Raw genomic sequence first — 26,172 nt, 5'->3', positions numbered from 1 at the left:
ACTGTCACCAGCAGGGGAAGGTCTCTGTGTGCCACCCTCATGTGGGGTGGCTTTGCCCTGGGACAGAGCTCCATCTCAGGCAGTGCCAGCTCCCCTGCTGGGGACAGGTGGGACACAGGGGACTGCCACAGATGTGCAGCAAAGCAGGGAAAGGGCTGAAGGGAGGAGAACCTGCCCCAGCCTGGGCTTCAGCTAGGGAAATCCCCAGCCCGGGCTCAGCAGGCCTCGCACCACCCCAGGGTTGCTGCTGATATTTAATATAGATTTAAAGCAATCCCTTGATGCTGTGGGCTTGTGCTTCTTGTGGCTTCAGCTGCCAGGCTGGGTTCAAGGTTTCCATGCAGTGCCTTTATTTCAGGGCCAGCCCCTCCTCAGCACCAGCCTGGGCGTCCCCTTTGCCCACCCAGTGGCTCCATCACTGGGCACCACTGACCCCCATCCTCACACCTGTGGCCCTGTGGCCAGTGTCTGACCACTCATGTGGCCATCCTGATGTGCACCATCTGCCCCACTAGGCTTCAGTGCTGCTGGCTCAGCTCCTGCCTGCTCCACCTGGCCAGCTTTGAAGCAAGGAGTGCACAGGATGGGTAAAGAAATGGATGGAGCTGCTGGAGCAGGTCCAGAAGAGGCTGTGGAGATGCTCTGAGGGCTGGAGCCAGGCTGGGAGAGCTGGGGGTGCTCACCTGGAGGAGAGAAAGCTCTGGGGAGACCTCAGAGCCCTTCCAGTGACTAAAGGGGCTCCAGGAGAGCTGGAGAGGGACTTGAGACAAGGGATGGAGGGACAGGACACAGGGAATGGCTCCCAGTGCCAGAGGGCAGGGCTGGATGGGATATTGGGAAGGAATTCCTCCCTGTGAGGGTGGGGAGGCCCTCAGAAGATTGTGACTGCCCCTGGATCCCTGGAAGTGTCCAAGGCCAGGCTGGACAGAGCTTGGAGCAACCTGGGCTAGTGGAAGGCATCCCTGGTTTGGCAGGGGTGTGAGCAGAGGGGCTCTGAGGTCCCTTCCAAGCCCACCCATTCTGGATTCCATGGGGAGAGGAAGGAGCCTTCACTCGAGTGCAGTGAAAAAACAGACCCTGGGAGATGGGTGGGTGGTTCTGGACACAGAATTGGCTTTATTGCATGATTTAGTGGACATTTATAATCATCTCTACACAGGCAAACAGGTCAGGAAACCAGCAAAGAACAATGTGGGTGGCTACTGAATGATGCCTTGGTGGGCACTGCTGAGGTTCCCCTCGAGGATTCCTGCACAGGGTCAGGCGTGGAAGGACTGGAGCCATGGCTGGAACCAGACAAGCAAGAGATGGGCTGGGCTGAAGGCTGAGCCCTGATGCCAGAAGGGTGGGTGCAAACCCTTTGGATGGTCTTGGTGGAGCTCCCTTCTCCAGCCCAGGAGCTGCCATCCCAGCACAGCACAGGCTGGATCCAGTGAAGCTGCAGTGCCTGGCAGTTTCAGCCACAGCAGAGGTTTGCACTTACCCTGCTGAGCTTCAGGCCACAAGGATTTAATTTTAAATTAAGAAACTGGTTTTGTTTCCAGCAGGGAAGCCCAGACTATGGACTTCCAATACTTTCTGGAATGACCACAGGAGCAATTCCTACACAGTTAGCAGCCTCTACTATTAGCAAAGCAAAACAAATGTGTTACTTGCACGAGAACTCACCCTACTGCTCCTAATTAAAGTGGTTTTAGCTCAGATGCACAGGAATTGCCTAAAATGATCCAGCCTGGGTGGCCATGGAAGGGAAACAGCATTGGTCTGATGTCCCTGCTCCAGCTGTGAGTGATCCTCCCCACTTTGCCCACTGGGGAGGGAGGGAAGGAGGGAGGGAGGAGAGTGGGGGCTGTACAGGACAGGGACAGAACAAAAAACCTCTTCCAAAGTGACCTGCAAGAGAAAGCAACCCTCTGCCCATCCTGGTGCTCTGCTCATGGGAATGGGGCTGGTACTGATCCACTGGGATCAGTGCAGAGTGGAATACTGGAGGAAAACAAACGTCCTGGGGGAGCTGGGGGAGGCTGACACCAGGGGCCCAGGGCTGCTGCAGCCCCCAAAGGTCATCACAGCCCTGCCAAAGGATGGCGTGGTCCCAAGAGGCTCCACAATGCCATCACCAGGGACAGGGGACGTGCTCATCCACCCAAGTGCATCTTGGCAGGGGCTGATCCCTCTGTGGAGCAGAGGAGCAGCTACACTCTGTGTGCTGGGGTTCTGTATCTTGCTGATCTAGCCTCACATGGAACAGAGATGTCTTCAAGAGCTGGAAAAGGAAACCAATATCCCCAACAAGCCCTCCAGCCTTTCCTCCCACTTTTCTTGCCACTGTTCCCCTCAGGCCTCACCTCACTCCATCCCCTGATGGCCACAGCTGCTTCAGGGTGGTGGTAGAAGCCTCAGTGGGTGTTTGCATGGCCTGGGGCAAAGAGCAAGTGCTCACTGGGAAGGGACCAGCACTGCTCTCATCCTGCTTTGCTGCTCAGGGAAGAGAAACAAATCTCCACGGGACATGGCAGGGAATTGGGACCAGCATCAGGATGTGAATCCCAGCACTGGGATGCCTGGATCCCTCTGCTACCTGGGGCACCACAAGGGCATTCCACACTCACTGTCAGCTCCTGTCCCTGCTCACAGCAACCTGGAGAGAGCAGGGACAGGCACTGACAGCTGCTGCCAAGTGAGGGCTGTCCCTGTGCTGAATGTCCCTGCCCTGTCCCTGTGCTGAATGTCACACTGACACCCAGCTGCCCCTGAGGAGGTCACTCCTGCTCTGCACCTCTCTGCTCCCCTTGGCTGACCCCGAACCAAAGAGCTGTCCCAACCCCAGGTCTCATTCCAGCATCCTCCCATGAGAACCCCTGGCCACGTGTCTGCACCCCAGTGCTTTGCTCCTCTTCCCATCAAGCCCCAGCAAGGCCTCCTGCCCATGGCCTCTGGCTTCCTTTCTGTCCAGGGTTTCAGAGAAAGAGGGGCTCAGGAGAAGGAGGAGGAAGTGTTGCAGGGAAGGCTGTGAGAGGCTTTGCTTTGCTGAGGTCTTGTATCTTCACTGAAATGCGGTAGCAGGGAGGTCCCCTCTCCTCAGGACAGGTGGGTCATCACAGGCTTCTGCAGGGCACAAGAAGGAGAAACCTCAGTGTCCACACCACCCTGAGCCAACCCAGCATCTCCCTGTCCCTTTCTGGCTGCCACTGCACGGAGTCAGCCCCTGCCCCACCCCACGGACTACGCGGGCAGCGGGAATTCAGAGATGTTCATCTTCTCTGGGGCATCCCCGACCTCAGGGGGTGGTGCCCAGGCGTTCCTGCCCTCACCAGGCAGCAGGGAGGGAGCTGAGGGCTCCACCAGCTCGAGGAGAACGTGGGGAAGGACAGTCCCAGGGAAGCCAGGCCAGCAGCCCTGCCCTGGGGCTGCTCCGTACCGCGAAGAGCCGCTCCACCCTCCTGTTCTTGCCGTTGGGGTTCCTCTGCGTCAGCGAGCCGCGGTACGCCGAGTTGCGCTCAAAGGAGTCGTCAAAACCTGCAGGGAGGGGGGAGAGGTGGCCACAGCTCCTCACCCACCTCACCAGAGCTTTCAGCCACCCACCAAGTCACTTGGGATTGACTAATCCCCCTCTGGCTGCGGGTTTGGGTGCACCCCGGCACTCCCCTCTCTGCGATGGGGAGTGCTTTGGTAAGGAGGAGACAGAGCTGCTGCTGCTGCTCAGCTTTCCAGAGCTCTGTGGGAGCTGGGTCAGCCTTTCCACACTCTGCTCTGGTGGTGCAACAAAACCCCAGCCTGGGAGAAGCTCTCAGCTCTCCCTGTCCCAGCCTTGAGACTCTCTTGACCTGCTCATTCATCTCCTCTGCCACCAGCTGCTCCTTTTCAGGCCCAACTTTCCAAGTCCCTGCCCTGCCAGGCAGGCAGTCAGGAGACCAAATCCCCCCCTGGCCCAGCCCAGGCACTGGATTAGGTTTGCCTGCTGACATCTGTCCCCATTGCATATCCCTCTATCTCCTGGCAGGGCTGCCTTTATCTGCCTGCCCTTTGCAGGAAGGAGAGCAGATGACTCCTCCTCAGGATGGGGACAAGGGACCTTTCCACCTACCAGCCTGGGGAACAGCACTGTTCATTGTCTGTGTGAATGGGGGAAATTCTGCTCTACCTCTGCAATAAATGATCCTTCCCCCCTTCCCTCCCTTCATCTTCAATTATCTGGAAGGAGAGCCACTCTTTCTGCCTTTAAGCTTGTGAGGAGAGGTAAGAGAGAAATAGAAAAGTAATTTCCTAATGAGTTTTGCTGATGTTGGTCAGAATGAAGCATTTCCAGTGACTGTCCCCCCACCACACCAGCTGCTGTGCCAAGTTTCAGGTCACCATCTACTTTGAAGCTCTCCCAAGCTGCTGTTTGTCCATAGCTGGGCCCTGGAGGGCTTCTTGCCCCCAGCAGTGGCTGAGTCAGGTGGGCAGCAGGGTCAAAATTCACAGAGTCATGGAATGGTTTGGGTTGAAAGGAACTTGAAATCCACTCTTGTTCCACCCCCTGCCACAGGCAGGGACACCTTCCACTGTCCCAGGTTGCTCCAAGCCCCATCCAGCCTGGCCTGGAGCACTTCCAGGGGTGGGGCACGCCATCCAGGGAAGGATACCTTCCCCAAGATGGCCAAGCAAGGGGGAAATTGCTGTCAGAAGAGAGGATGGGCTTATGTGAGGCTTTGAGACCTAACAGCCCAGGGGATGAAGGCACACAGGTGTCTCCCTGGACTGTGGGGTGGCTGCAGACAAGTCCTGGTTCTTGGAGGACTCGGCCACCTCAGCCTGATCTCTGCTGCCATCACTGCCCCCAGCCCTGCCAGCTGCTGCCTCCTTTCCCAGTTACCCAGCACAGGTTCCCCCTGGGGCTGCCCCAGCAGGCTGTGAGCACAGGGAAGGGGACTCCACTGCAGACACACAGCAGAGGGAGGATGCAGAGGGAGAGAGAGAGAGGGGAGAGCATCCCCAAAGCCCAGCCCAGCCACCCATCCTGCCCCATCTCCCAGGGGCAGGGCTGTGCTCCTTACTGGTGATTTCCAGGGGGCTGTTGAACTTCCTCCTGAACCTCTGCAGTCCGGGCATTGCCTGCAAGAGAAGGGCAGCAGCCTGCTGTGGGGAAGGGATGGGAGGGCAGAGGTCTCCAGTGAGGCCACTGCTCTGATGGCAGCCCCCTGGTTGTGCCCAGGCTTAATGCTGTGCCACAGCCTGTGATAGACACACACTCACTTTAATGTCATCCAGAGACTCCCCAGGACTGCTGCTGGCAGGACCAGGAGAATGGAGACAGGCAGCCTGTGGACAGAGGAAGGCAGAGGTGTCTCTGGGGGTGCAGGAGGAGGCAGACACCTCAGCCTGCCATGGCAGAGCACCAGGCAGCACAGGGACAGCTGGGAATGGCTCAGCGAACCAGACAGCCCCTCCCAGCTCCCAGGGACAGCAGCTACAGCTCAGGGGAGCAGGTACATCACAGCCACAAGCCTCCATGCTCACCTGCACACTCGACTTCTTCTTTGCCTTTTCCACAGACTTCACTGTCAGCCCTGCAGCAGACAGGGCTGCGATTCGGGACTCGATATCCGAGATCTTTAGGAGGAGGAGAAAAGACACACAGATGGTGGGTGGGGGATCCATCAGTGGCTTTGTTTGCCATCACTGGCTGGGCAGAGCCTCTGCCAGGGGCAGGCCCTCACCTCACTCTCTGCCTGCTGCACCTGAGCAGCCGCTGAGGCCACTTTGTCCTCCAGCTCCGACAGCTCCGAGTCAGTAGTGCCGCTGTGCTGAGCCCCTTCCTCAAGCTCCTTCAGGGTCTTCTCAAGCTGGTAGGTCTTTCCAGCAGTCAGGTACACCTGAAATACAGCAAAAATTGCATTGAAGAATTAACCTTCTTGGAGTTCTCCTCTCCTGCTGCGGCTGCAGCAGCTCCTGCCACTCTTTTTGACTGCCTTCTTGCCTTGCAGCACAGACAGTGCCAGTCAGCTGTGACACAGCTTCTCTTCTCATTTTCTCCCTTCCCTGGGCTTTTGGAGAGCAATTACCAACAGTGTGAAGTGGTGAGAGGCTCAGTGGGAACACAGGAAGGACCAAAACTCAGTGACCTGCTGGAGAAGCAGCAGCACTTTGTGCTGTGTGCTCAGAGGGAGAGCAGGTGCCAGCTGCAAACCAGCTCAGGCTGCTGTGTCCTGTGAGGAGGAGACAAACTGACTCTCCAAACCTGCTCAGTCTGTTTCAAGGGTGTCTGTGTTGCTGGGAGCAGGGTCAGAGCAGGGCAGCCTTTGCTGCCTAGAGAAGAAAGGTAAAAGGATCTATCCCAATAAAACCTCTGGTTTTACTGCCACTTGTCTCCTCCCAGGTTACTACAAGGACACAGGTCCAAGCTCAGGAAACATTAACACATCAGCATGCAATCCCATCAGATGTGGCCACTGTTCTGCTGACTGATCCCAAGATCTCAGTACTGCCATGGCAATTTCTGCTCCTCCAGCCCTCTCAGCTTTCCCTGGGCTGGGCATTGTGCAAAGCTGCCTGGCAGGAGCCCTCTGCATGCACTGAGCTACAGCCCATCCACCCAAATCACAGCACCACACTCCCAGAGGTCCCACCCATCCCAGTGCAAATCCTAAGGCCAAGCACCACTCAGCCTGAGTCACAGGGATTTGTTGTTGGCCCATCAGGCTCTCCCAGTGCCCTCCAAGGTGGGTGGCATGCCTTGCAGAGGAGAACAGAGTGGCCAGCCAGCTGTGACTCAGCCAGGGTCCCCGAGGGAGTGGCAGGATGACACACATCTCCCAGGGCCATTGTCTACCCACCCCTGTCCCAGCTGACAGCAAGCCCCAAGTTCACATCCTTCCCAGTCCTATCCTCTCTTGGGAGAGGGGGAACCCCAAAACCTTCATGCATCCAACCCTCTTCCCCTGGGGTGCTGTATTTGGCCAGAAAGCATCCAGGTGTTGCAGCTCCCTCATTTATAAGCTTTCCCCAGTGAGAGATGAGCCACAGAGCGTGTCCCAAAACCCTGCTCCCCATTGCAGGGCATTCCCTACAGCAAAACCCAACCACCCAGATGGAGATCCAGCTCTTCTTTGAACTGTTCCTTTGGAGCTTGGTACAGGGCACTGTAGATGCACAACATTTCCACAGGGAATCAATTCCTTTGGGTTTATGGTGGCTAAAATAGCTGTCAGTGCTCTGGGCTCACACAAACCTTGCAGGGGGATTGGGCTCTGGCTGTGGACTTGTCACCCACATCAGCCCATCAGCCCCAGGCACAAGCAGCCTTAGTGAAATGGTCATGAACCCCTTGATGAAACACACACAGTGCTGGGGAGGAACTGAAGGGAATGGGACATGAGTTTTGCTGCAGCAGGGACTGCTGAAATCCAGCAAAGCCATGCTACAGCAGGGTGGGGAGCAACTCATCACCCAGGAACCAAGGGAAGGGAAAGCCACAAGACAGAGAACCTTCATTTGCTGTACCACAACAGCAAAAGAGATTTTTTAATCCCTGTGCTGACCATCCTTTCAGTGCTGACCTACCCCCTAACAAGAAATTCCAGGGGGGGATTCCTTTGCATTCCCACCCCCCGCTCTGCCCAAAAGCTCTGGGGAGTCTTACATTTTCCTCCAGCTCCTGGTACACTTCGGCCACCTCTTTCCCACCTGGCAGGCCTGGAAGCTGCCCTGCAGGGAGGGCCCAGCCCTGGCTGTGTCCATGCACCGACTCCCACACCGCCTCCTCCGTGGCGTTTATGGCTCTCAGCACTTTGGCCGTGATCTCACTCAAAGCCTGAGCCGACGACCTCTGCCAGAGCCAAAGCACAGGGAGGGGGGAAAAAAATATGGATGTTATGTAAAGTGGTGTATAAAACAGCACAAGCCAGGGGGAGAGGGGCACCAGACCTCCAGGAGCTGTGGGAAGAGGGAGGAGTGGTGATTAAGGGGCTTACGCTGCTCCTGAAGGGCTCTCTACCAACAGAGCTTTGATCTCAGCCTGTGCTTTCTGCAGGATGGATGTGACAAAAGAGGTCACCTCCAAGGGCTTGGAGAAGAGGTTATGGAGGGATGTTTCTCTCACTGGAAGCACCTGGCCACCTGAGGGCCACTCGGTTATGCAGCAGTTAAGATCTAATTGCAGCATATTGCTTTACACCTCAGCGGGCCTGAGCGGGGATGCAAACAACTCCTTGAGTTTGTGGCAAAAGAACAAAAGCAACCTGACCCCATAAAATGATTGTACACCGACAGAACTTGGGGCTAATTATGCCCTCTCTTCCTACCCCAAGGAGCACTGATGGCAATAACGCCCCTAAGTGCTGCCCTTGGCTTGATGAGGTGCTCAACACGGGTAAAAATGGGCCCAAGAAACTCATCAGGTCTCTCCCAGCTGATAATTCCCTGGAAACCAAGGAGATGGGGGTGACATATGTGCTGGTTGTGTTTACAGCTGCATGTATTTCCGGGCAAGCTGTCCTGCAGAGAACCAGCTAACTCAGTGCAGATGATATTTTTATCATTTTATGGTTCCTTCATGGTACAGCAGAGTTTTTTCACATTTTCCATTAGGTTCGTGTGCTTCCATCACAGTGCTCCCCCAGTCAGAAGATCTCCTCTTGACTGGAGGAACCTCCTATCAAAAATCCCTCAGAATCACACAAAATCCAAACCTGGATCTGTTGCAAGTGTAAGGAAAGTTGCTGTTAAACATCATCCATGCTGACAGCCTTTAACCAAGGTTGGTCCAGCTACTGCAGACATTTCTTTCTCAATACTCCTCCCTGCTTCATAGCAGGGCCTGGGGGCATAGAAAGTAGCAGATCTGGAGGATCCAGGCTTCATTTCATAAGAAACCAGAATCTTACACTGATGCCACACCAACAGTTCAGGGTTTGAGCCTCTGCCTGCTGCAGATCAGCAGCTCACACAGAAACCTTGGCTTGGTGAGTTATGACTTGCCTACAGTTAATTAGAAATGGTTATTAAGATGATGCAGATTGTTCAGTCTAGGAGAAGTTAAGTCTGGCTGCAGCAACCACCTGAAAGCAGCTTTCAGGAAAAAGGAGGCACTAAAGGATGCTGTGGGTAAGGAAGGTCTGCTGCTCCAGTGGCAGGGAGAGCACAGCAAGTGGTGACCAAACCCACCAGGTTTTGTGTGGTGAGGAACAAATGCACATTAAAGGGAGGCTTCATGGCACCATGAAAGTCACCACAACCTCCAAGCTTTGCAGGAGAGGAGAGGGGCAGCATGGTGCCTGCTTCCTTCCTTTGCCACCATTTGGGAGAAAATGCACACATCCTGGAGGGAGGGAATGAGCAAACCTGCCCTCAGAGACCCAACCGGGAGTGCTGACCTCTCCATCTGTGCTAATGGATCATCTTGGAGCCTCTGCACAACTGGGGACACACTGCTGTGATCTGTTCTCCTGTCCTCATGGGTTACCCACCACGGAGTAGGGACAGGAGGCAGCACAGAGCTGGAAATGCAGGAGATGCTGATCTAGCAGAGTGGGGTCAGGGATTTAGGGACTCAGGAGCACTGACAGGTGTGGAAAAGACATCTCAGGCTGTAGCAGGGGCCTGACAAAGGCTGCTGGTGTTAAATCATCACCGAGCTCTTCTCCCCCACCAGGACTCTTCTCCATAGTGACTTCCAGATCCTGGGACCACTCCTTTAGGTAGATGTGGAGGCTGTGTACCTCTCCATGACAGGCAGTAGCCTGCAAGAACTCTCCGAGGCTTTACTTTTGACTCTTGTCTGAGACTGGGAGAGCCTAAAATGATAAATATCCAGATCTAACACCCTGTGACTTCCCTATCCCTTGACATTGTTAAAGCAGACACAGACACAGCCCTTGTGGAGGTGTGGGACAGAAGGAGAGTCACATTTTCATGGTGTAAAACCAGCCACTGAGAGCAGGAGGAACCATGGATGCAGCCTGGAATGATGTGGGTGGTAGGGCACCCACAGATTACCTTTCTAACATCCCTGGCCATGGCCTCGCTGGAGGAACTCATCTCTGGTTTCTTTGCTCTCTTCTCCTCTTCACGCTCCTCCTCCTCAGAGGAGACTTCTTTGTCACTGATGTTGCTGGCTAACTCCTCCAGCTTCCTCTTCAGCTCCTCCTCCTCAGCATCAGGGTCAGTGTGGGACTCTGGGGCCAGAGACTAGAGGAGCAGAAGAAGGGAAAGGTGTGAGAACCTCCTGTGGTGGACACAGGGCCCCATTTTCCCCATGCACAGAACCTGCTTGCTTTTTTCCATGGAAAATTGCCTTTCCCCCACCCTTAAAAAGGTGGGCATGAGGGATTTGGAGCCAAAACCCACCACATTTTCATTAGGAGCCATGGCATGGCTGGTGGCTCTGAGGGCAGAGATCACAGCAACCCAGAAACAAGGTCCACCAGAGAGAGGGAAGCAGCCATGGGAATTGCCACTCCCTGAAGTAACTTTTGGAACCTCTGGGTATCTCATTTGGGATGAGAACCCACACAGCAAATTTCCCTGTAGGATAGGTGGCAAATTGCCACCCACCCCTGTTGTTAGGTGCAATTCATGGTAGCTGGAGAAGAATCCTATTAAACTCCCAGGCACTGGAAGAGATCTCCAGAAGTTTCTGAACTTGCTGACCCCTGCATTAAGATGGGAATACAATTACCTGCATCATTCCTGGTGGGGTTTTGTCTGAGCTGGTTTTTAACAGCCTCCAACAGCAGCATCTACAGCAGGCAATCTTTTTTCCCAGGAAACCTATTCCAGGGCTTTGCTATCCTTTCTGCTGGGAAGCTTTACTTTGTTGTTAACCTCAGCCTGTCCCACAGCTGTTTGGGCCCATTGCCTGTGCTCTGATTTGCCCTGGATATGGCAACAAAGTGTGGGAACCTGACACTGTGAAAACCTCTTCCTCCCTTGGTCAGAATTACAGATGGAAACCCTGAATGATTAAAATTGTGGCCACCCCCCTCTGTGAATTTTAGAAAAAAAATGGAGAAATTGCATTGTTTCATCCATGCCTGGGGGCTTTGCCTGTAATTATCACCATCCATTCTACTGAGCCATCAGCTGCCAGAGTGGTGATGGGTTCACATGAAGGAAAAGAGTGCATGGTCTAAAATTAGAAGCCCAAAAATCAATGTTAAGCGGGTCTAAGTATTCACAGATTCTGCACTGTTGCTCAGCTTTAACTTAATTTAGCTGCTTTCTTCCAAGGTTGATGGCATGGTAGGATCAGGGCAGCTCAGAAGAGATACAGAAACGCTCCTTGACTCAGCTCTCACAGTCACAATAACCTGGTGCCTTCCTCATAGGTACACTTGAGTGTCCCATGATTTCAAATGAGCTGTCACAGCTCTGCAGATACAGACATCACCTAACAAAACTCCTGAAATTAGCACTTCATGAAGTATCAGCCTGAAACCAAATTTCCCTTGTGCAAAGGGGGCAAGGAAAGCACTGGTTTGCACAGGATCTGAATGGGTTCAATTTCCTGCTGTTCCTGCCCTGCCATGCAATGTTTTCTAAGGCACTCCATCACCTGGAACTGGAGAACAGCCTCCAAGGCCAAAACAGGAGTGAACTCAGCCAGCCCAGGTTGTTGTGGCACTTAGGGACAGGGTTCAGTGAAGGACCTGGCAGTGATAGGGGAACAGCTGGGCTCCATGATCTCAGAGGTCTCTTCCAACCTAAATATTTCCATGATTTTGTCTCTCCCTGCAGTGCTGGCTGCCTCTGCAGTGGGCAGGGGAAGGGAGCAGCAGAGCCCACAGTCCATCCCTGCAGGATTCCTGCCTGGTTACCTCGTCAGGGCGCGTCAGGATTTTTTCCTCCAAGCGGTTCAGCACGCGCTCGATTGCGGACATGCGAGTGTTGAGCTCATGGATCTACAGGAAAGGGGAGAGGGAAAAGGAGGAGAGAACAGACCAGCCACCACTGCCAGCACAGTGAGGAAACCAGCAGAGGAATGCAAGCAGCAGAACACTGCCACCGTGGGCAGAGTTGAAAGACATAAAAAAATAATATCTTTTAAATAATGTCTTAAAAATGCCAGTAAGCTCCAGGAGGGGCAGAGCAACCTCAAACCTGGAAAACTCCAAGCAGTGCCAAGCCCCTAGCACAAGGCAAATCCCACCATAGCATCTGGAGCTTTGATGCAGTGAATGTAAAACCCCACCACCAGTAAAAGCACCAGCCTGTAATAAAGCCACTCATCTTGCCCTCCTTCCCATGCTGCCCCAAATTGAAGTCAACATCCATTTTCACTTCCTACTAACATGTTTTTCAAGCTGTAACCACCCCGTCACATGCCTGCCAACACAGTGGTGGAGAGGAATCCACGAAAAAAATCAGAGTAGAAAAACCTGAAAGTTTTCCCCACCACTCTGAAATTTTCTCACTTCTCTGTGCACTGATTTACCCAGATGCTCACCCCTCTCTTCTCCCTCACTCTCTGACTAAAATGGGGCATGAAAAGAAGGGCAGAGGAATTAAAGACAGACAGAGCCCTGAAAATCAAAGAGAAGTTACTTCCTGTGCTCAAGAACCAAGACAAACCTTAGTGGTGAGGGTGGATTTGGATTAGACATTAGGAGGGAATCCTTCCCTGGGAGGGTGGGCAGGCCCTGGCACAGGGTGCCCAGAGAAGCTGTGGCTGCCCCTGGATCCCTGGAAGTGCCCAAGGTCAGGCTGGATGGGGCTTGGAACAACCTGGGACAGTGGAAGGTGTCCCTGCCCATGGGAAGGGGCTGGAATGAGATATTTTTCAGATCCATTTAAACCAAAATATCTCTGAGATCTATGATCACTATAAACATTAAAGGAAGCTTTTTTTCTTAATCCCCTTTAGAAATTGAAGTTTTTATTTCTTTGAAAAAACCCCAAGTCTCTTTCCTTTGATCCAGACAAATAAAACATAAATGATGACAAATATTGCCTGTTTTATGACACTACCAGTGCATCACTGCTGTTCTGAGTGGCTTCTGCCCATTCAAAGGGGAGAAAGCAGAAAAAGCAGCATGCAGAGGTGGTAACAAAGAGATGTGAGGGGCAGGTTTTGTTTTTGTAACAATTTCCATCCTCTCACTTAGTTTTTGTGCTTGCCAGCCTTTGATTAATTAGACCCTCACAACAGCTAGGGATGATTGCATCTGCTTAAGGGAAGATGAATATAAAAACCTGGCCCTGTGGAGATCAGAGCTGTCATCACCACCCCAAAGTGAAAGCTTCTCCAGGCAGCATTAAACCCCCTGGCAGGAAGCACTTCAGCCCATTGCTAAGAGGTTTTTCAGTCCTGTTTGAGGCCTGAGTCTTGCATGGCTCCCAGGGACAATGAGAAGCCTCTGATGATGGTGACAAACCAGGAGTCACCACTGCCCCATCTCCATAAGGCTGGGAGAGATCAGAACCTAAAGCACGGGCTGCTGTTGATATTGATGGATATCTACCAGGATAGGAGCTGAAAAGCTTCATTCTCCTTCCCAGTCAAGGCTGGTTTTGATTCACCCCATTAGGGCACATCTCCAGCAGGGACTGGGTCACCCTGCACTTCTCCAGTGTGACAAAGGCTGGCAAAGTGTGCTCTGCATTAAAACATTTAAGGGGAATAAGCTTAAAGCACAGCCCATAACATCAGGTAGGGGAAACTACCCCTTGCTGCTGAGGAGGGAGGACAGGTTACTCTACCCAAGCCTCTAACAGAAGCTTTTTGTAAAGAAGGGGAGCCAGACAGCATCAAAGCCTTGGGAATCCAGAGCACTGAGCTCCCTTGAGGTACAGCAGGATGGCTTCTGGGGAGAAACATGGTAAATTGGAGCTATTTCTTGTGGCTTGGTCCTGTTGCTACCTGACTTTCAAAAACCTGAAGGCAAAGACCCACACAGTTACCAATTCAGGGCTCCTTTCTGTGCCTCATAAGTGCTTTTTAAAATAGAGTTTTTGTCTTGTTTTAAGATCTGTTCTTGAACCTTCAGCTCCTGGAGTCACAGGACCAGGGAAGAGCCCCTGATTTAGCTAGAGCTGGGTGAGGAGCAGGCTGGGTGGGAGGATGGTTGCTGGCTGTAAACACATCAGCAGCACAAAGGGCAGAGAGGATGGGGAGCTATTTCAGCTAATTAGCAACGCTGCCACATGAGCAAATGGGGGTAAAGTGGGAGTGAGAAGATGCCTTGTAACCATTAGGGCGACAAGGCTCCACACCACCAGGTGTGAGGGAACAAACCCACAGCCCGATGTGGGATGTGGGAGCTTTCCCAGCTCCTGGAGGAAGTCGTGGGAGGCGTTGGTAGGAATTTGGGCCCATTTGCCCACTGTAAAGCATGGTGCACATTTCATGCCTAACACAGCGTGGCCTCATTAAGGACACCCAGTCCAGGGTTCTCCCATTTACTGCTGGCTGAGGAAGGAATGGCATTTGCTAATTAAAACATGTGCCCACAGAAGTAAATGGCAAACAAGCTTTGCCTCCCCAGGCACGTGAAGTGTGGTGCCTAGTGATGGTTGTGGTCACAGATCTCACACTGATTGCCCAAAGAGGGGTCCAGGACATGCCAAATTAACAGCTGTGAGACTGAAAAGTGATTCTGCCCCTGCATCTGTACCAAACACCACCCTGCATTTTGCTGCTCATGAGATCTGAGGAACCAGATCAGCCTTACCATCCTCACTGCCCACCACAGGCAAAGGGTGCACCAGGAACAGCAGGTCCTTGCTTGGCAATTAAAGCACAAGCTTAGATCCTGTCTGACACCTTTCTTTAGGCTGTTCCCCCCATAACCATCACTCAGGAGAGGTATGTGACAGGTCATCCTGACCCAGTCCTACCAAGGCAGGAACACACTGCAGAGGAAGAGAAGGATCTTGGTGCTTATTAAATATCCATCTCCAGACCTCCATCTGGTTATTAAGCACTGGAACATTCCATTTAAGCAAGCCTTTCTGGAGACACAAGAACCCACAAGTAACTAAGATTAATAAGGACAAGCTGGAAAAGGAGCAGCAGCAACAAGGGCAGGTTTGTTATTGTGATGGCAGCATGGAAGCACCAACCAGTGCCTGCTTTTCTTTGTTCTATGACTGTGAAAGCACACCCCAGCTGGCCATTGCTGCTTCTCTCATCCCCTGAAGCCCCCTGCACTTCAGAGGCAACCAAAGGGACGTGGCCTGGTGCCAGCAGAGGCTGTTTGGTACCTGGTTGGAGGAGTGGCTGATGTTCTCCTGGGAGGAGGCTCTGTTCCTGCGTTTGGTGGGGTGGGCTGGGAGCTGGGCTCCCCTCACCTCCTCGTCAGACGTGTCCATGTCGGCCGAGTACCGCGCCCGGGGCGGCTCATTCCAGGGCGTGCCTTGGGGAGAGAAAGGGACAAGGCATTCACAGGGGTGCCTCAGGTTTTAGCTTGTATATTTTTCAGGTTCTGTGCTGCTCTAGTGTGTAGTTCTGAGCTTCATATTAAGGGATGGTGAGCTCTCTTCCCAGAGTAGGGAGACAAAACAATTCCTTCTCTAGCTGGGGACCAAGGACAGCTGAGGTTGTTCAGGAAAAAAACCCCCAAAGATGTTTCCACTTTGTTCCAACACCTGCAGCCACTTGTCCCAAGAGGATACCAGAGGAAGCTGGCCAAGGGCACCCACCAGGCTTTGGGTTCCTCTCCAGGCTCCTCCTCCGTGCGTTGACGGTGAGCCGAACCTCGGTGCTGAAGTGCTGCTCCGGAGCGCTCGCCCCCGGCTCCTGCAGCACGTGGTGGAACACCAGGTCTGCATCCGTGATCCTGGACTCCTGGGAGCCATCCTCAGCTGAATTGGGGAAATCTGGGAAGGACTGAGAGTTGAGGATGCTGCTGAGCAGCTGCCCACGGAGATTCCGCTTGTGTCACCCCCCACCTGTAGTGCTGCCTCCAGCTCAGGGGGCTGCAGAGTAAGAACAATGTGGAGCTGGGGCTGCCCCTGGAACCCTGGAAGCATCCAAGGCCAGGTTGGGCAGGGCTTGGAGCAACCTGGGATAGTGGAAGGAGGTGGAATGAGATGATCTTTACAGTCCTTCCAACCCAAATTCTTCTATGATTCTGATTCCTTGTCTCTCCTGACCTCCACTAAGAGCTCCTCTCTTCATTCTTCAATATATGCATGGATTGACCTTTTATAATGCCAATTATATTTACATAAAATATAGAAGTTCCTAATAATCCCATTTAAAGGCTTTGCCTGGCTGCTGAACCCTGAGCAATACTGCCCATCACTGCCAGGGGGCACTGGTAATTTTTACAAGCACAGAGTTCCTTCAGCCAGGCTGCAACACCCTCTGATCTTTTAAAACACCATCCCCTTCTACTTATTCAAACAGCCACTACCTCAAATAATCTGTAATCCATAAATTCAGCTTGACAGAGACCAGCCCTCACACTGAATTCTGCTGCAAAAAGAGGGGGGAAAGGCAAACAAAAAGAGGGATCTAATTATTTCCCCCAAATTCTAATTTATTTTTTGTGGAATTGTGCAGATTTATTTGTTTAAGTTATTGTTACAGATCTCAGCACATCCTATTTCTACCCAAGAATAGTTTAATCAGAGCATTTTTAAAAAGAAGGAGATGTTTAATGCTTTAAAAGTGCAGTTTCACCAGGAAAGCCAAACAAGAGCAGCCCAAAAAGCTGGACCTGAAGTCTCTCAGGCTGGAAGACTTTTTGCCACACCCAGGGCTACCCCATCCGTGTTCCTCCCCAGAGCAGGAAGGTGGAGTTGGTCAGCCCCTGGCCCTAGGTGGGATCACAGGGCACAGTCTGGATCTCTCTGAGTCTTGCTCCTGGAGATACTAAGGCACATCTAGTCTCCTATTTAGAAGTATCCAGCATTCCTGCAGTGTTTGCTCTCCCAGTGCTCACCCCTCTGGCTGGCTCTCACTCATGCTGGCTCTGTGGGATTCACCTCAACCTCACAAAGGTCCTGTACCTCCTGGAGCTGCTGGCCAGCTGCATCCCAGTGCCACCACAGGGCAAACCCAGCCCCAGCTAGATGGGAACATGGGAGAAGAACCTGATTTCATTTAACCCCTCGAGCACCAAGTCTGCTGGAAACCAGGGTGTGTTCCACAGTCTGAGTACAACACAAGAAAACCATTGTCTGCTGAGAGCAAGGAAATCTGCAGGGACAGGGCCAGAGAACCTCCTGCTGTCTCATCTTAGCACTCATCCTCACTTGGATCAGATGTCCTGCTCCTGACTTGGCCTGAGGCAAAGGACTTCAGCTGGAAGAAGAGATCGAAGTGATGAGGATCAGGGACTGGCCTGTTGTCTCCCAACACCAGCTGAAGGAGCTCTGAGGCTGAAGGAGCAGTGGTAGCAAGCAAAGAGAAGGAGGAAGAAAGGAAAGGAACCCCCCAGGAGTCTCCCAGTACCTGGAAAGCATCCGGGCTGCTGGCTGCTGGAGAGAGCTGCACAGACTGGCGGCGAGACTGAGCAGAGTAATCCGAGTCCAGTTCGAAATCAAAGGGGTGCACAGACAGCAGCCGCTTTGTCTTGCACATCTTTAGCACACAAAGTGCAAGAAAGGCAAATTCAGTGTCAGACACAGTTGACCTTGAGGAAAGGGGGAGGGAGGACCTTTCTCTCCTTAGTTTGCCTGAGTTTGCCCTGCTTTTTGCAGAGAGAATTTGGGCCTGACACTGTCCTGCTTGAAGGGAGCCTGGTACAGCGTGTGCTCGTGCTAAAGGCAAGGAGAAGTGGGTTCCTGATTTCCACAGCCTCTGTAAGCAGAATGAGAATCTCTCTCCTGGTTTATGAAGGCACTCTGGGAAAGCTGAGCCAGATTACAACTCAGAGAGAGATCCAGGTGATGCTTTTGAGCCCTGAAGCATCTCCCTGTCCTCAGAGGAAGGATGTTGCAGGCAGATCCCTGAATATTTGAGAGGTCATTAGTAAAAAAACCCCAAGCAGGTGGGTTTTCATTATGCAGATGAGAGCTGGGACTTCTATATTGATTGGTGACATCCATAGTGTTAGGAATGGGTCTTTTTTCCAGAGCATAATTATGATGCTACTGACATGGTTGTTTTTACACAAACTGGGAGAGGAGCTTATCTCAGAGAAGAAAAACAGAGGCAAAGGTCCAGTTCTGAAAGTGGCACAGAAAGCCACCACCACCATCACCCAGGGCAGGCCAGGGACACAGAGTGAGGCAGTGGCAGCTCCAGAACCAAACACTCACCCTGCTGTAGTGCTCTGCTTCAGCCCCACGAAGGACATTGTCTTCCTCATCACTGTCATCCCCAACATCACCGCTGCTGAGCAGCTGGCACTCTCCTGCAGGGGACACAGGCAGCAGGTGAGTCCCCACCCTGGTGGTCACACCAAGATACCTGCAGGTGAGGCCATGCTTCTTATAAGGAGTGAAAAAGCCCAGATTTAAAAGTAACTCCCCGATTTTTTTTTTTTCTGCTGGCCTCTCATTGCTTCCCCTGCCAGATGTGCACCATCACAGATGTGGAAGTGAAGGGACACCTGTACTCCAGAGAGCACCCAAAGGGCCACCTGGGTGACTCCAGTGCTTGAAGACTCAGGAGCTATTCCTGATTCCCATCAGCTCTTCTGTTTATCCATGACCCACTGCTTTAAGATGATGAGTGCTTGCAAAGTTCAAGTCTGGCATGTAACTAAAAGTCCTTTTGTATCCAAATCTACCCTCGGAGACCCCAGGTGTTCCACAATGCAGGGGCTGAGCACTACAGCCCATCTTCACTGCAGTGGAGGAATGTTTTCCCTGGTCTGACCACTCCAAATCTATCCAGGAGTGCCCACAGCTGGGGGGGTGTGAAGACAAAAAGACTTGGAAACCTTGCTTGAACTGCAAGCCCCCTGCTGCAATCCCCTTCATTACTTACTGTTAATGTCTGGCAGGCTATAAACTCTGTCATGAAGACCTAAACAAAGAGAAAAATGGTGGGAAAAATCAATAATCACATTTTCTTCCTGTTCCTGGAGCAGAGAGCAAGCCTCAGAGCCATGGCTAACTGGAATTCTCATTCTCTAGCCCTCACAAGAAACAATGGTTGAAAACGCTCTTTAGAGAGAACAAAACAGGCACTTGGAGATGGAACTTGACTTTTAAAAGTCAAAGAGCTGCTCGCCACTGCTTCCCCAGGCTGATGCAATATGCCTGAGAGCTGCAGGGGAAGGCACAGCCAACTGCAGATGGCCAGAGATACATCCCAGGAGGAGATTCTTGCTCGCTCGAGGGTCAAGCCAATTCACTGGTGTTAATGAAGTAATAAACAACAAAATCATTTCCCTTTGCAAAAGGCATCAGAATATCAATTTAAAGCAGCCCAAGGCCCTGTTACCCTCATGCTTGGTTGGGTTTTTGTGTGCTCTGATGCATTTTCAGTCCAAACAATGCATGGATTGTCTCTCAGTCCATTAATTTTTTTATGCTGCTATTTCTGCCATGAGTGGCCTGGCTAAAAGTGTGATTGGAGCAGTTAAATCAGGTCATGTCAATGGTATGTGTGCAAACTTTTCTGTGGCTCCTCAAGATGGGAATAAACTCCACACTGGTTTCCAAAGGAAATAGGCCAAGGAGTAGGAGCTCTATGAATAACAACTAGGAGCTGGTTAGTAATAATGCCATATTAATATAATCACATATTTATGCACCCTTGGACAAAAATCAGAAATATGGAAGGTCTGTGAAGAAGAAGGTCTGAAGAAAGCAGTTATGGTGACAGGTAGCTCACCAATTTTGGCACAGTTTTGTCAGTGCCAGGGGATAGTCAGGTTGGTTGTAAAAATCATCAGGTCTTGGGGAAAAAAAAAAGAGGGCTGGCTTTATCTTGCAGGTTAAACTAGGGTTAATTCCACAAGCTCTGTGATGAAAAGACCAAAAAGAAAAAAAAAAACAGAGCTGCAAATTTACGTACATACAAACTGCAGGAGTGGGACTTTCAAAATTAAACATGAGGCATTAGGGAATTTTTTCATTGAAAGGGTAGTCATGGAACAACGATACTTGGAAGTGTTCAAAAAACATGGATCTGGCACCTGGGGATGTGGTTTAGTGGTATTCTTGGTAATACTGGGTTGGACTGGATGATCCAGAGGTGTTTTCCAAGTGTAATGATCTTACATTCTTCAGTGTGTGGTAAAAACTTAAGACTTAACAATAGAAAAGCCATCAAGAGCACCTGCTCTGTGTCTGAATGAACAACCCTGAACCTCTGCTTCCTCCCTGAGATGTTCTGAGCAGTCTTGGTCCCCCGCAACACTCAGAGCAGCATCACCACTTCTGCTCCCCGAGGCTGTGCAGCACAGATTCCCCAAGGGCAGCAGTGGCCATTCCTCACCCAGAAAGGCAGAGTTGAGCCCCTGGCCTGGCTGCAGCCTGCCATAGAGGGACTGCAGCACTTTGGCACTTCCAAACCTCTTGAAGCGGGAGCGCACGTGTTCGTAGTACCACTCCAGGGAGCCGATCTTCACGATCCTGCCCAAAGAGAGGAGGCACCCCAGGTGAGCAGGCCCTCACCCAAAAAAGCTGTGTCTTAACAAAAAAAAGGATGCTGAGTTTGGGCAAGTCTTGTTGAGCCTCATCTGTCCCTCAGAGCAGAGCAGTGAGGAGTGGTGTTCCCGTGGCTGATATGGGGACTGGAATTCTTTAACATACACGTTGGTGACATGGGCACTGGGATTGAGTGTTCCCTCAGTTCACTGACACACCAAGCTGTCTGGTGCTGTCACATGCTGGAGGGAAGGAATGACACCCAGAGAGGCCATGACAGCCTTGAGAGGTGGGGCTGAGAGAAACTCATATGGCTAAACAAGGCCAAGTGCAAGATCCTGCCCCTGGGTTGGAGCAATCCCAAGCAAATATACAGGCTGGGTGGAGAATGGATTTGGAACAGCTCTAAGGAGGAGGATTGGGGGTGCTGCAGGGTGAGAATGTGGACAAGAGCCAGAAATGTGCACTGGCAGCCAGAAACCCCCTTGTGTGCTGGGCTGATCCCCCAGTGTGAGCAGCAGGGGAGTAAGGAATTCTACCCCTCTGCCCCAGTCAGGTAAGACCCCACCTGCAGAGCTGCCTCCATCTCTGGGGCCCCCCCAAAAAGGATGTGGAGCTGCTGGAATGAGACCAGAAGAGGCCACAGAGTGCTCTGAGCAATGGAGTCCCTCTATTCTGGAGCCAGGCTGGGAGAGCTGGGGGTGCTCATCTGGAGAAGAGAAAGCTCTGGGGAGAGCTCAGAGCCCTTTCCTGTGCCTGAAGGGGCTCCAGGAGAGCTGGAGAGGGACTTGAGACAAGGGCTTGGAGTGACAGGACAAGGGGGAATGGCTTCCCACTGCCAGAGGGCAGGGTTAGATGGAATATAGGGAAGGAATTCTTCCCTGTGAGGGTGGGGATGCTCTGATACAGGTTTCCAAGAGCAGCTGTGGCTGCCCCATCCCTGGAAGCATTCCAGGCCAGGTTGGATGGGGCTCAATGGAAGGGCAGGAGGGTGGAACTGGATGGGCTTTAAGGAACGAGATGGGCTTTGGGCTTCCAGCCCAAACCACCCTGTGATTCCCCGAGGAGCAGCACCTGGAGAGGCGGCAGGGATCGCACACCCAGCCCTGCTCCTTCTTGTTGTAGCGGCTGCAGTTCTTGCAGGTGTAGAAGCGGCAGTCCAGGCACTGCCGTTTGCTGTTCAGCAGGAACTTGAAGGGCTGCAGGCAGTGCACACAGTGAGTTTCGTTGAGGTGGGACTGACTGGTCAGGAACTCTCTCTTGCTGCTCTCCTGGTCGATCTTGCATTTCAGCTCCCTGTAGGAAACAAACCCCCCCAAAAGCAGGAACTTGAGTTTGTTACTGTCTCACTGCAAACTCTCACATGGCAAAGCCCATCACGCCACAATCATTTCAGGAACGATTTTCCAGGGAACGTTGTAAGTCTGCAGCTTGTGGAAACAGCTGTAGGGCAAATCTAATAAATAACATATCACGAGTTAAATAAGCTAACAACAGAGTAGGCTTCAGAATCCGGATGGGTAACTGGAGTTTAATATTAGATTTAATTTAATATTAGAATCGCAGAATATTCTGAGTTGGACAGGACCCACAAGGATCATTTAAAAAAAAAGTGATTGTGCCAAAACCCGTCCTGTTTGTTTCACAGGGTGTTGATCATTAATGCCAGAACCTCGGGAGAGCAGCTCTTCTCAAACCCTGTGGCTGTTATCCCAACATGACACAATCTTCAAGCCTGGAGTCCTGCAGGGAATTAAAATCTTTCTGGAATTCTTAGTTTAAAAAAAGGCGGGGTGGGGTGGGGGGGCAAGAAAGAAGAAAAGAAATCTGGGATTAAAAAGGATTAAAATTCAACAGAAAACTTTATAAAGTTACGTGCAACAAAGTTCTGGCTGTTCAGAGGATGCAGCAGGAGGAGAGGCTTGTGACAATCCCGTGAAAGGGAAGCACTTTCCAAGAGCACCTTCACTTGGCAGTGCATCCTTGCAGGCTTCCTTCATCCTCCAGACCTGGCTGCCAGAGCAGGTGCCCATGGGAAGGAGTGTCTGCATGAGGCTGAGGCCCCAGCACCAGCTGGGGACAGCTGAGATGCCTGCCAGGCTGGTGGGGCACCCTGCACTGCCCAAAAGCTCTCTGTTTGCTGCCCGTGCCACGCAGCACCTCAGGCATGTTTGCCTTTGGGGCCATGGCTGAAAGGGAAATGTTTGACTTGTAGGGAAGGTCCTAGAAAGTTGTTTTCTCTCTAGACAGGATTAGGAAGCTGTGTTTTCCAGAGCAGAAGTCAGCTTGGGTTAAAACCCCCAAGCAATCAGCTCTGGAGGCTGCTTCAGGATCACAGTGTGGACCACGAGGCACTGGTGATGCTCCCAGTGCCCGACTGACGCCGGGGTGACCACAACAGGAGCTGGGGTGACCATAGCAGGAGCCTGGCTGGCCCTGGGAGCAGTGGTGTGACTGGCAGCAGGAAGGGCAGGCATGTCAAGCAAGCTAATCTCTGTTTAACCTAATCAGTTTGCACATTAGGGCTCAGCTTTTGATTTTTTTTTTGTTTTCTGAGGAAGGATTTTCTGGCCAGCTGGCAGCCAGCTCAACACAAGACACATTTTTTGGTTTCACTCCTCTGCTTGTGGTCATGCAGGAGTGACACCAACTTGCATTGGCAACTGGGAGATGTAAAAACCAGCATAAAGACAGAAAACTGGAAACCTGGTTTGTATAATCTGCTGTTCACCATCCCAGCAGTGATTTGGACAAACTGGTGCAAATGTCCCAGCAGTGAATTTAAGTGACTTCTGAAAAGAAACCCTCAAATAGAAAACCCTTGGGCTGGACTCTGTACTCCTTTTCCACTCCCGTGCTAAGGCTGTTGCCAGCAGGATCCGATCTTTTTTACTGGAACTGCTTTTTCTGGTTCCCAGAGACCGGTTGGATCCCTTCACCTCTCCTCCCTCACCCACCAGACCTGCCAAAGGAAGGAAGAGTCTCAGCCAAACCAGTTTAAAACCCGCAGGAACCGCATGCCTCCTGTCTCCTCTTGCTGGCAGCAGCACCAGCCAGCCCCTTCCCTGCTCTGCTCACGGCAGGATTAATAAATCTGGTGGTGTTGGGATGCCAGCTGCAGCAGGGGTGGACCTACAGAGCTCCAGGAGAGATGCAGGGAGCCATCCCCCAAAAATGGGGTTGTGGGCATGGAAAGAATCAGGGAGAAACCCCTCAAAATGGGCATTATTTAATTTTTTGGGCAAAGTATTGCCCTCACATGCCTGTGCAGCTTGTGGCCAGCTGAAGCCTTTGTCCCTTGTTGGTGAATAGCATCTGTCAAAAACAAAATACAGAGAAGCAGCCAAAAGGGAAGAAAAAGACCAAGCTGGGGAGGGGGTGGACAGGACATTTCTTCAAGGCTGGCAGGTTGAGACAAGCCCGGTGAATAGAAAAGTAAATGAATAGAAAAGTAAATGGGGCTGGTCAGAGCACAGAGTGAATGGCTGCAGGGTCTCCCAATAATGTCACATCATGTCCCAGCTTGTTGCAGGCAGAAAATTCTTGTGTAGCTCCATGTCCAGCACTCAAGAATGTGGCATACTTTCCCAGGCTGATGGTCTGGTCTGTTGCAGAAATTATTCAGAAAGTATTGAAATTTCTGTAGTTCAGAATGCTTAATGCCAGCCCTCTGCAGGGCATGATTAAAGAAGAAAATAAAAATAAGAAACCAGGGGAAATGATGCTTAGGAGGAGAGACAGCAACTGGGTAGGAGCATCTCAAGACCTTCCCCCATCCTGCATCTCCCAGAGCATGGAACTCAATTTGGAAGCTTCCTGGGCAGCAGAGAGGACCCAGATAAGCCAGTCTGGCGCCAAGGTCGAGTGAAGAAGGAATTCACCTCGCCCAATTCTCTGCTGCAGGGCACAGCAATGTGGGTCTCCACCTCCTCCCTCCAGGCTGAGCTCAGATTCATCACAAGGGAGACATTCACCCTTTGCAGGGTGATAATTTTTTTAAATACCCCTGTCTGGTCTCCTTCCTGCTCTTCAGAGCTACCAGCAGAGGAAGGCAGTAATGATGATATTGAATTATCTCTGCCTCCCACGCAGGCTGTTTTTTCTTAGGCAAAAAAAAAAAGTAATAATCAGGGGGATGAAAAATACACCACTGAGAGTTTCTTGTAGCCATTGGTGTAAATGGAGAGAGTCCCACAATTTAAAGATTTTGGGGGTTGCAGATATCCCAAACCGAGGATGGCTATCACTCCTCACACCTCCTTTTGGATCTGATAGAGGAACTAATGAGCTCCTGCTCTCCAGGCATTGGTATCAGCACCAGCCCTGGCACACAAAATTCAGAGCTGGGAGGGTCTGAGGGCTCAGTGGGAGTGCAGCACAGCCCAAACCCAGTCTGAGAGCATGGACCATCCCTTGGGATAATGAGAACTTGGCCAGACCCTGAAGAGGGTCACTGCAGCTTCTTGAAATATGTTAGGGCATTAAGTTCAACATCTGATGTAGTTCATGAACAAAACCTGAACCCCTATGATTTCTCATGCTCAAAATTTAATCTGATCTGACAAAACATTTTTTAATCAGCACTTTCATCCAATACCCTGTTTATAAGGATTTAGAAGTTCATAGAATTTGCTGCTCCAGTGACTTTTCAATCTTCTCCCAATCTGTGGGCCCCTAAAACCTTTCCAGGATAGAACAGCCCCCGGTATTGCATATTTAAGGCTACTAAAATTGGTTTACTAGTAGTAGTAGGTTTACTACTCCTCTCAGTTATTTTTCCAGGATTCCTCAGGGATTTGAGGACTCCCAGGACCCACTGAACAACTCCTGCCCTAAACACAAGAGACCCATCACATGAAGCAAAGCCAAGGGAGCTAAATCCCATCTTCTTCTCCCGGGTGAAGCCTCCCCTGGAGAGCCCCACCAGCCTCAAGCCTCACAGAGGCATTTCCTGGTATTTGTCCCCATAAAGTGCGGCGGTGTCACCGATCCGCATCGCTGCCGGTGGCACGGCGCCAGTTTGCACCTTTGCTGCCCGAATGCGTCACCTTGCCGCTGATAAGGTAATCTATTAACCGTGTTTGACTTCCACAGCCCGCTCTCCTGCCGTCCCTCCTCGCCCACTCCTCAGCAGGTTGTTTTATCCCTACAGCCCACGGGGACCCGAGGTTCTGGCTGGCTTGCCCCCAGCTCAGGGACCGGAGAGCAGATACTCACTCCAGCCGTTCCTCCTCTTTTTTCCGCAGATCAAAGTCCCGTTGAACGACTTCCCAAACATGCTTGGCTTCTTCATCGGTGAGCTTGGAGAGGTCCAGCTTCCTGCCCATCTCGTCGCGGCGACACTTGAAGCCGATCCCGTTACTCGCTACCCCCGAGCGCTCGCTGTCCCGCACGCTGGGATGCTGCTGACGGAGGGGGAAGAAGAGCCCAGCCCCACCTCCGCGGCTGCCCATATAACCGGGCAGGGGCAGAGCTGCGGGCAGGCCAGCCGGCTCCTGCCAGCACCGCAGCCGCTCTGCCGGGCGAGCCTGCCCGCGGAGCCGGCCGCCGAGCAGGGCTGGCACGGCGCCTATCGGCTGCGGGGACTCCAGGGAGGCCCTGCCTTCCCCCGGGGTCCTGCCCGCAGCTGCCGCCGCTCCAGACCTCGCCCGCCTGGCTGGGGCTACGGGAGATGTTTACTCTCTGCCTGCCCGATGCAGG

At 52.1% G+C, this 26,172-nt stretch overlaps 1 protein-coding gene across 1 annotated transcript; it reads right to left on the bottom strand.

Moving 5' to 3' along the window:
- Positions 1-1,091: 1,091 nt before the first annotated feature.
- Positions 1,092-26,172, bottom strand: MLPH (melanophilin). Its single transcript, XM_059868214.1, has 17 exons — positions 25,690-26,172; positions 21,547-21,768; positions 20,321-20,457; positions 18,863-18,901; positions 18,190-18,284; positions 17,381-17,509; positions 15,622-15,808; positions 15,184-15,335; positions 11,799-11,882; positions 9,979-10,170; positions 7,625-7,810; positions 5,703-5,858; positions 5,503-5,595; positions 5,239-5,304; positions 5,040-5,097; positions 3,422-3,519; positions 1,092-3,108 (listed from the first exon to the last, which is right to left on the bottom strand). Exons 1-17 carry the CDS (start codon positions 25,923-25,925, stop codon positions 3,082-3,084), a joined length of 2,157 nt encoding a protein of 718 aa, XP_059724197.1. The 5' UTR covers positions 25,926-26,172; the 3' UTR covers positions 1,092-3,081.

The sequence above is a fragment of the Haemorhous mexicanus genome, chromosome 26 (genome assembly GCF_027477595.1).
Source record: "Haemorhous mexicanus isolate bHaeMex1 chromosome 26, bHaeMex1.pri, whole genome shotgun sequence".
NCBI lineage: Eukaryota > Metazoa > Chordata > Aves > Passeriformes > Fringillidae > Haemorhous > Haemorhous mexicanus.
Note: the sequence above shows the minus strand (reverse complement) of the source record. Positions and strands in the feature narration are given on the sequence as shown.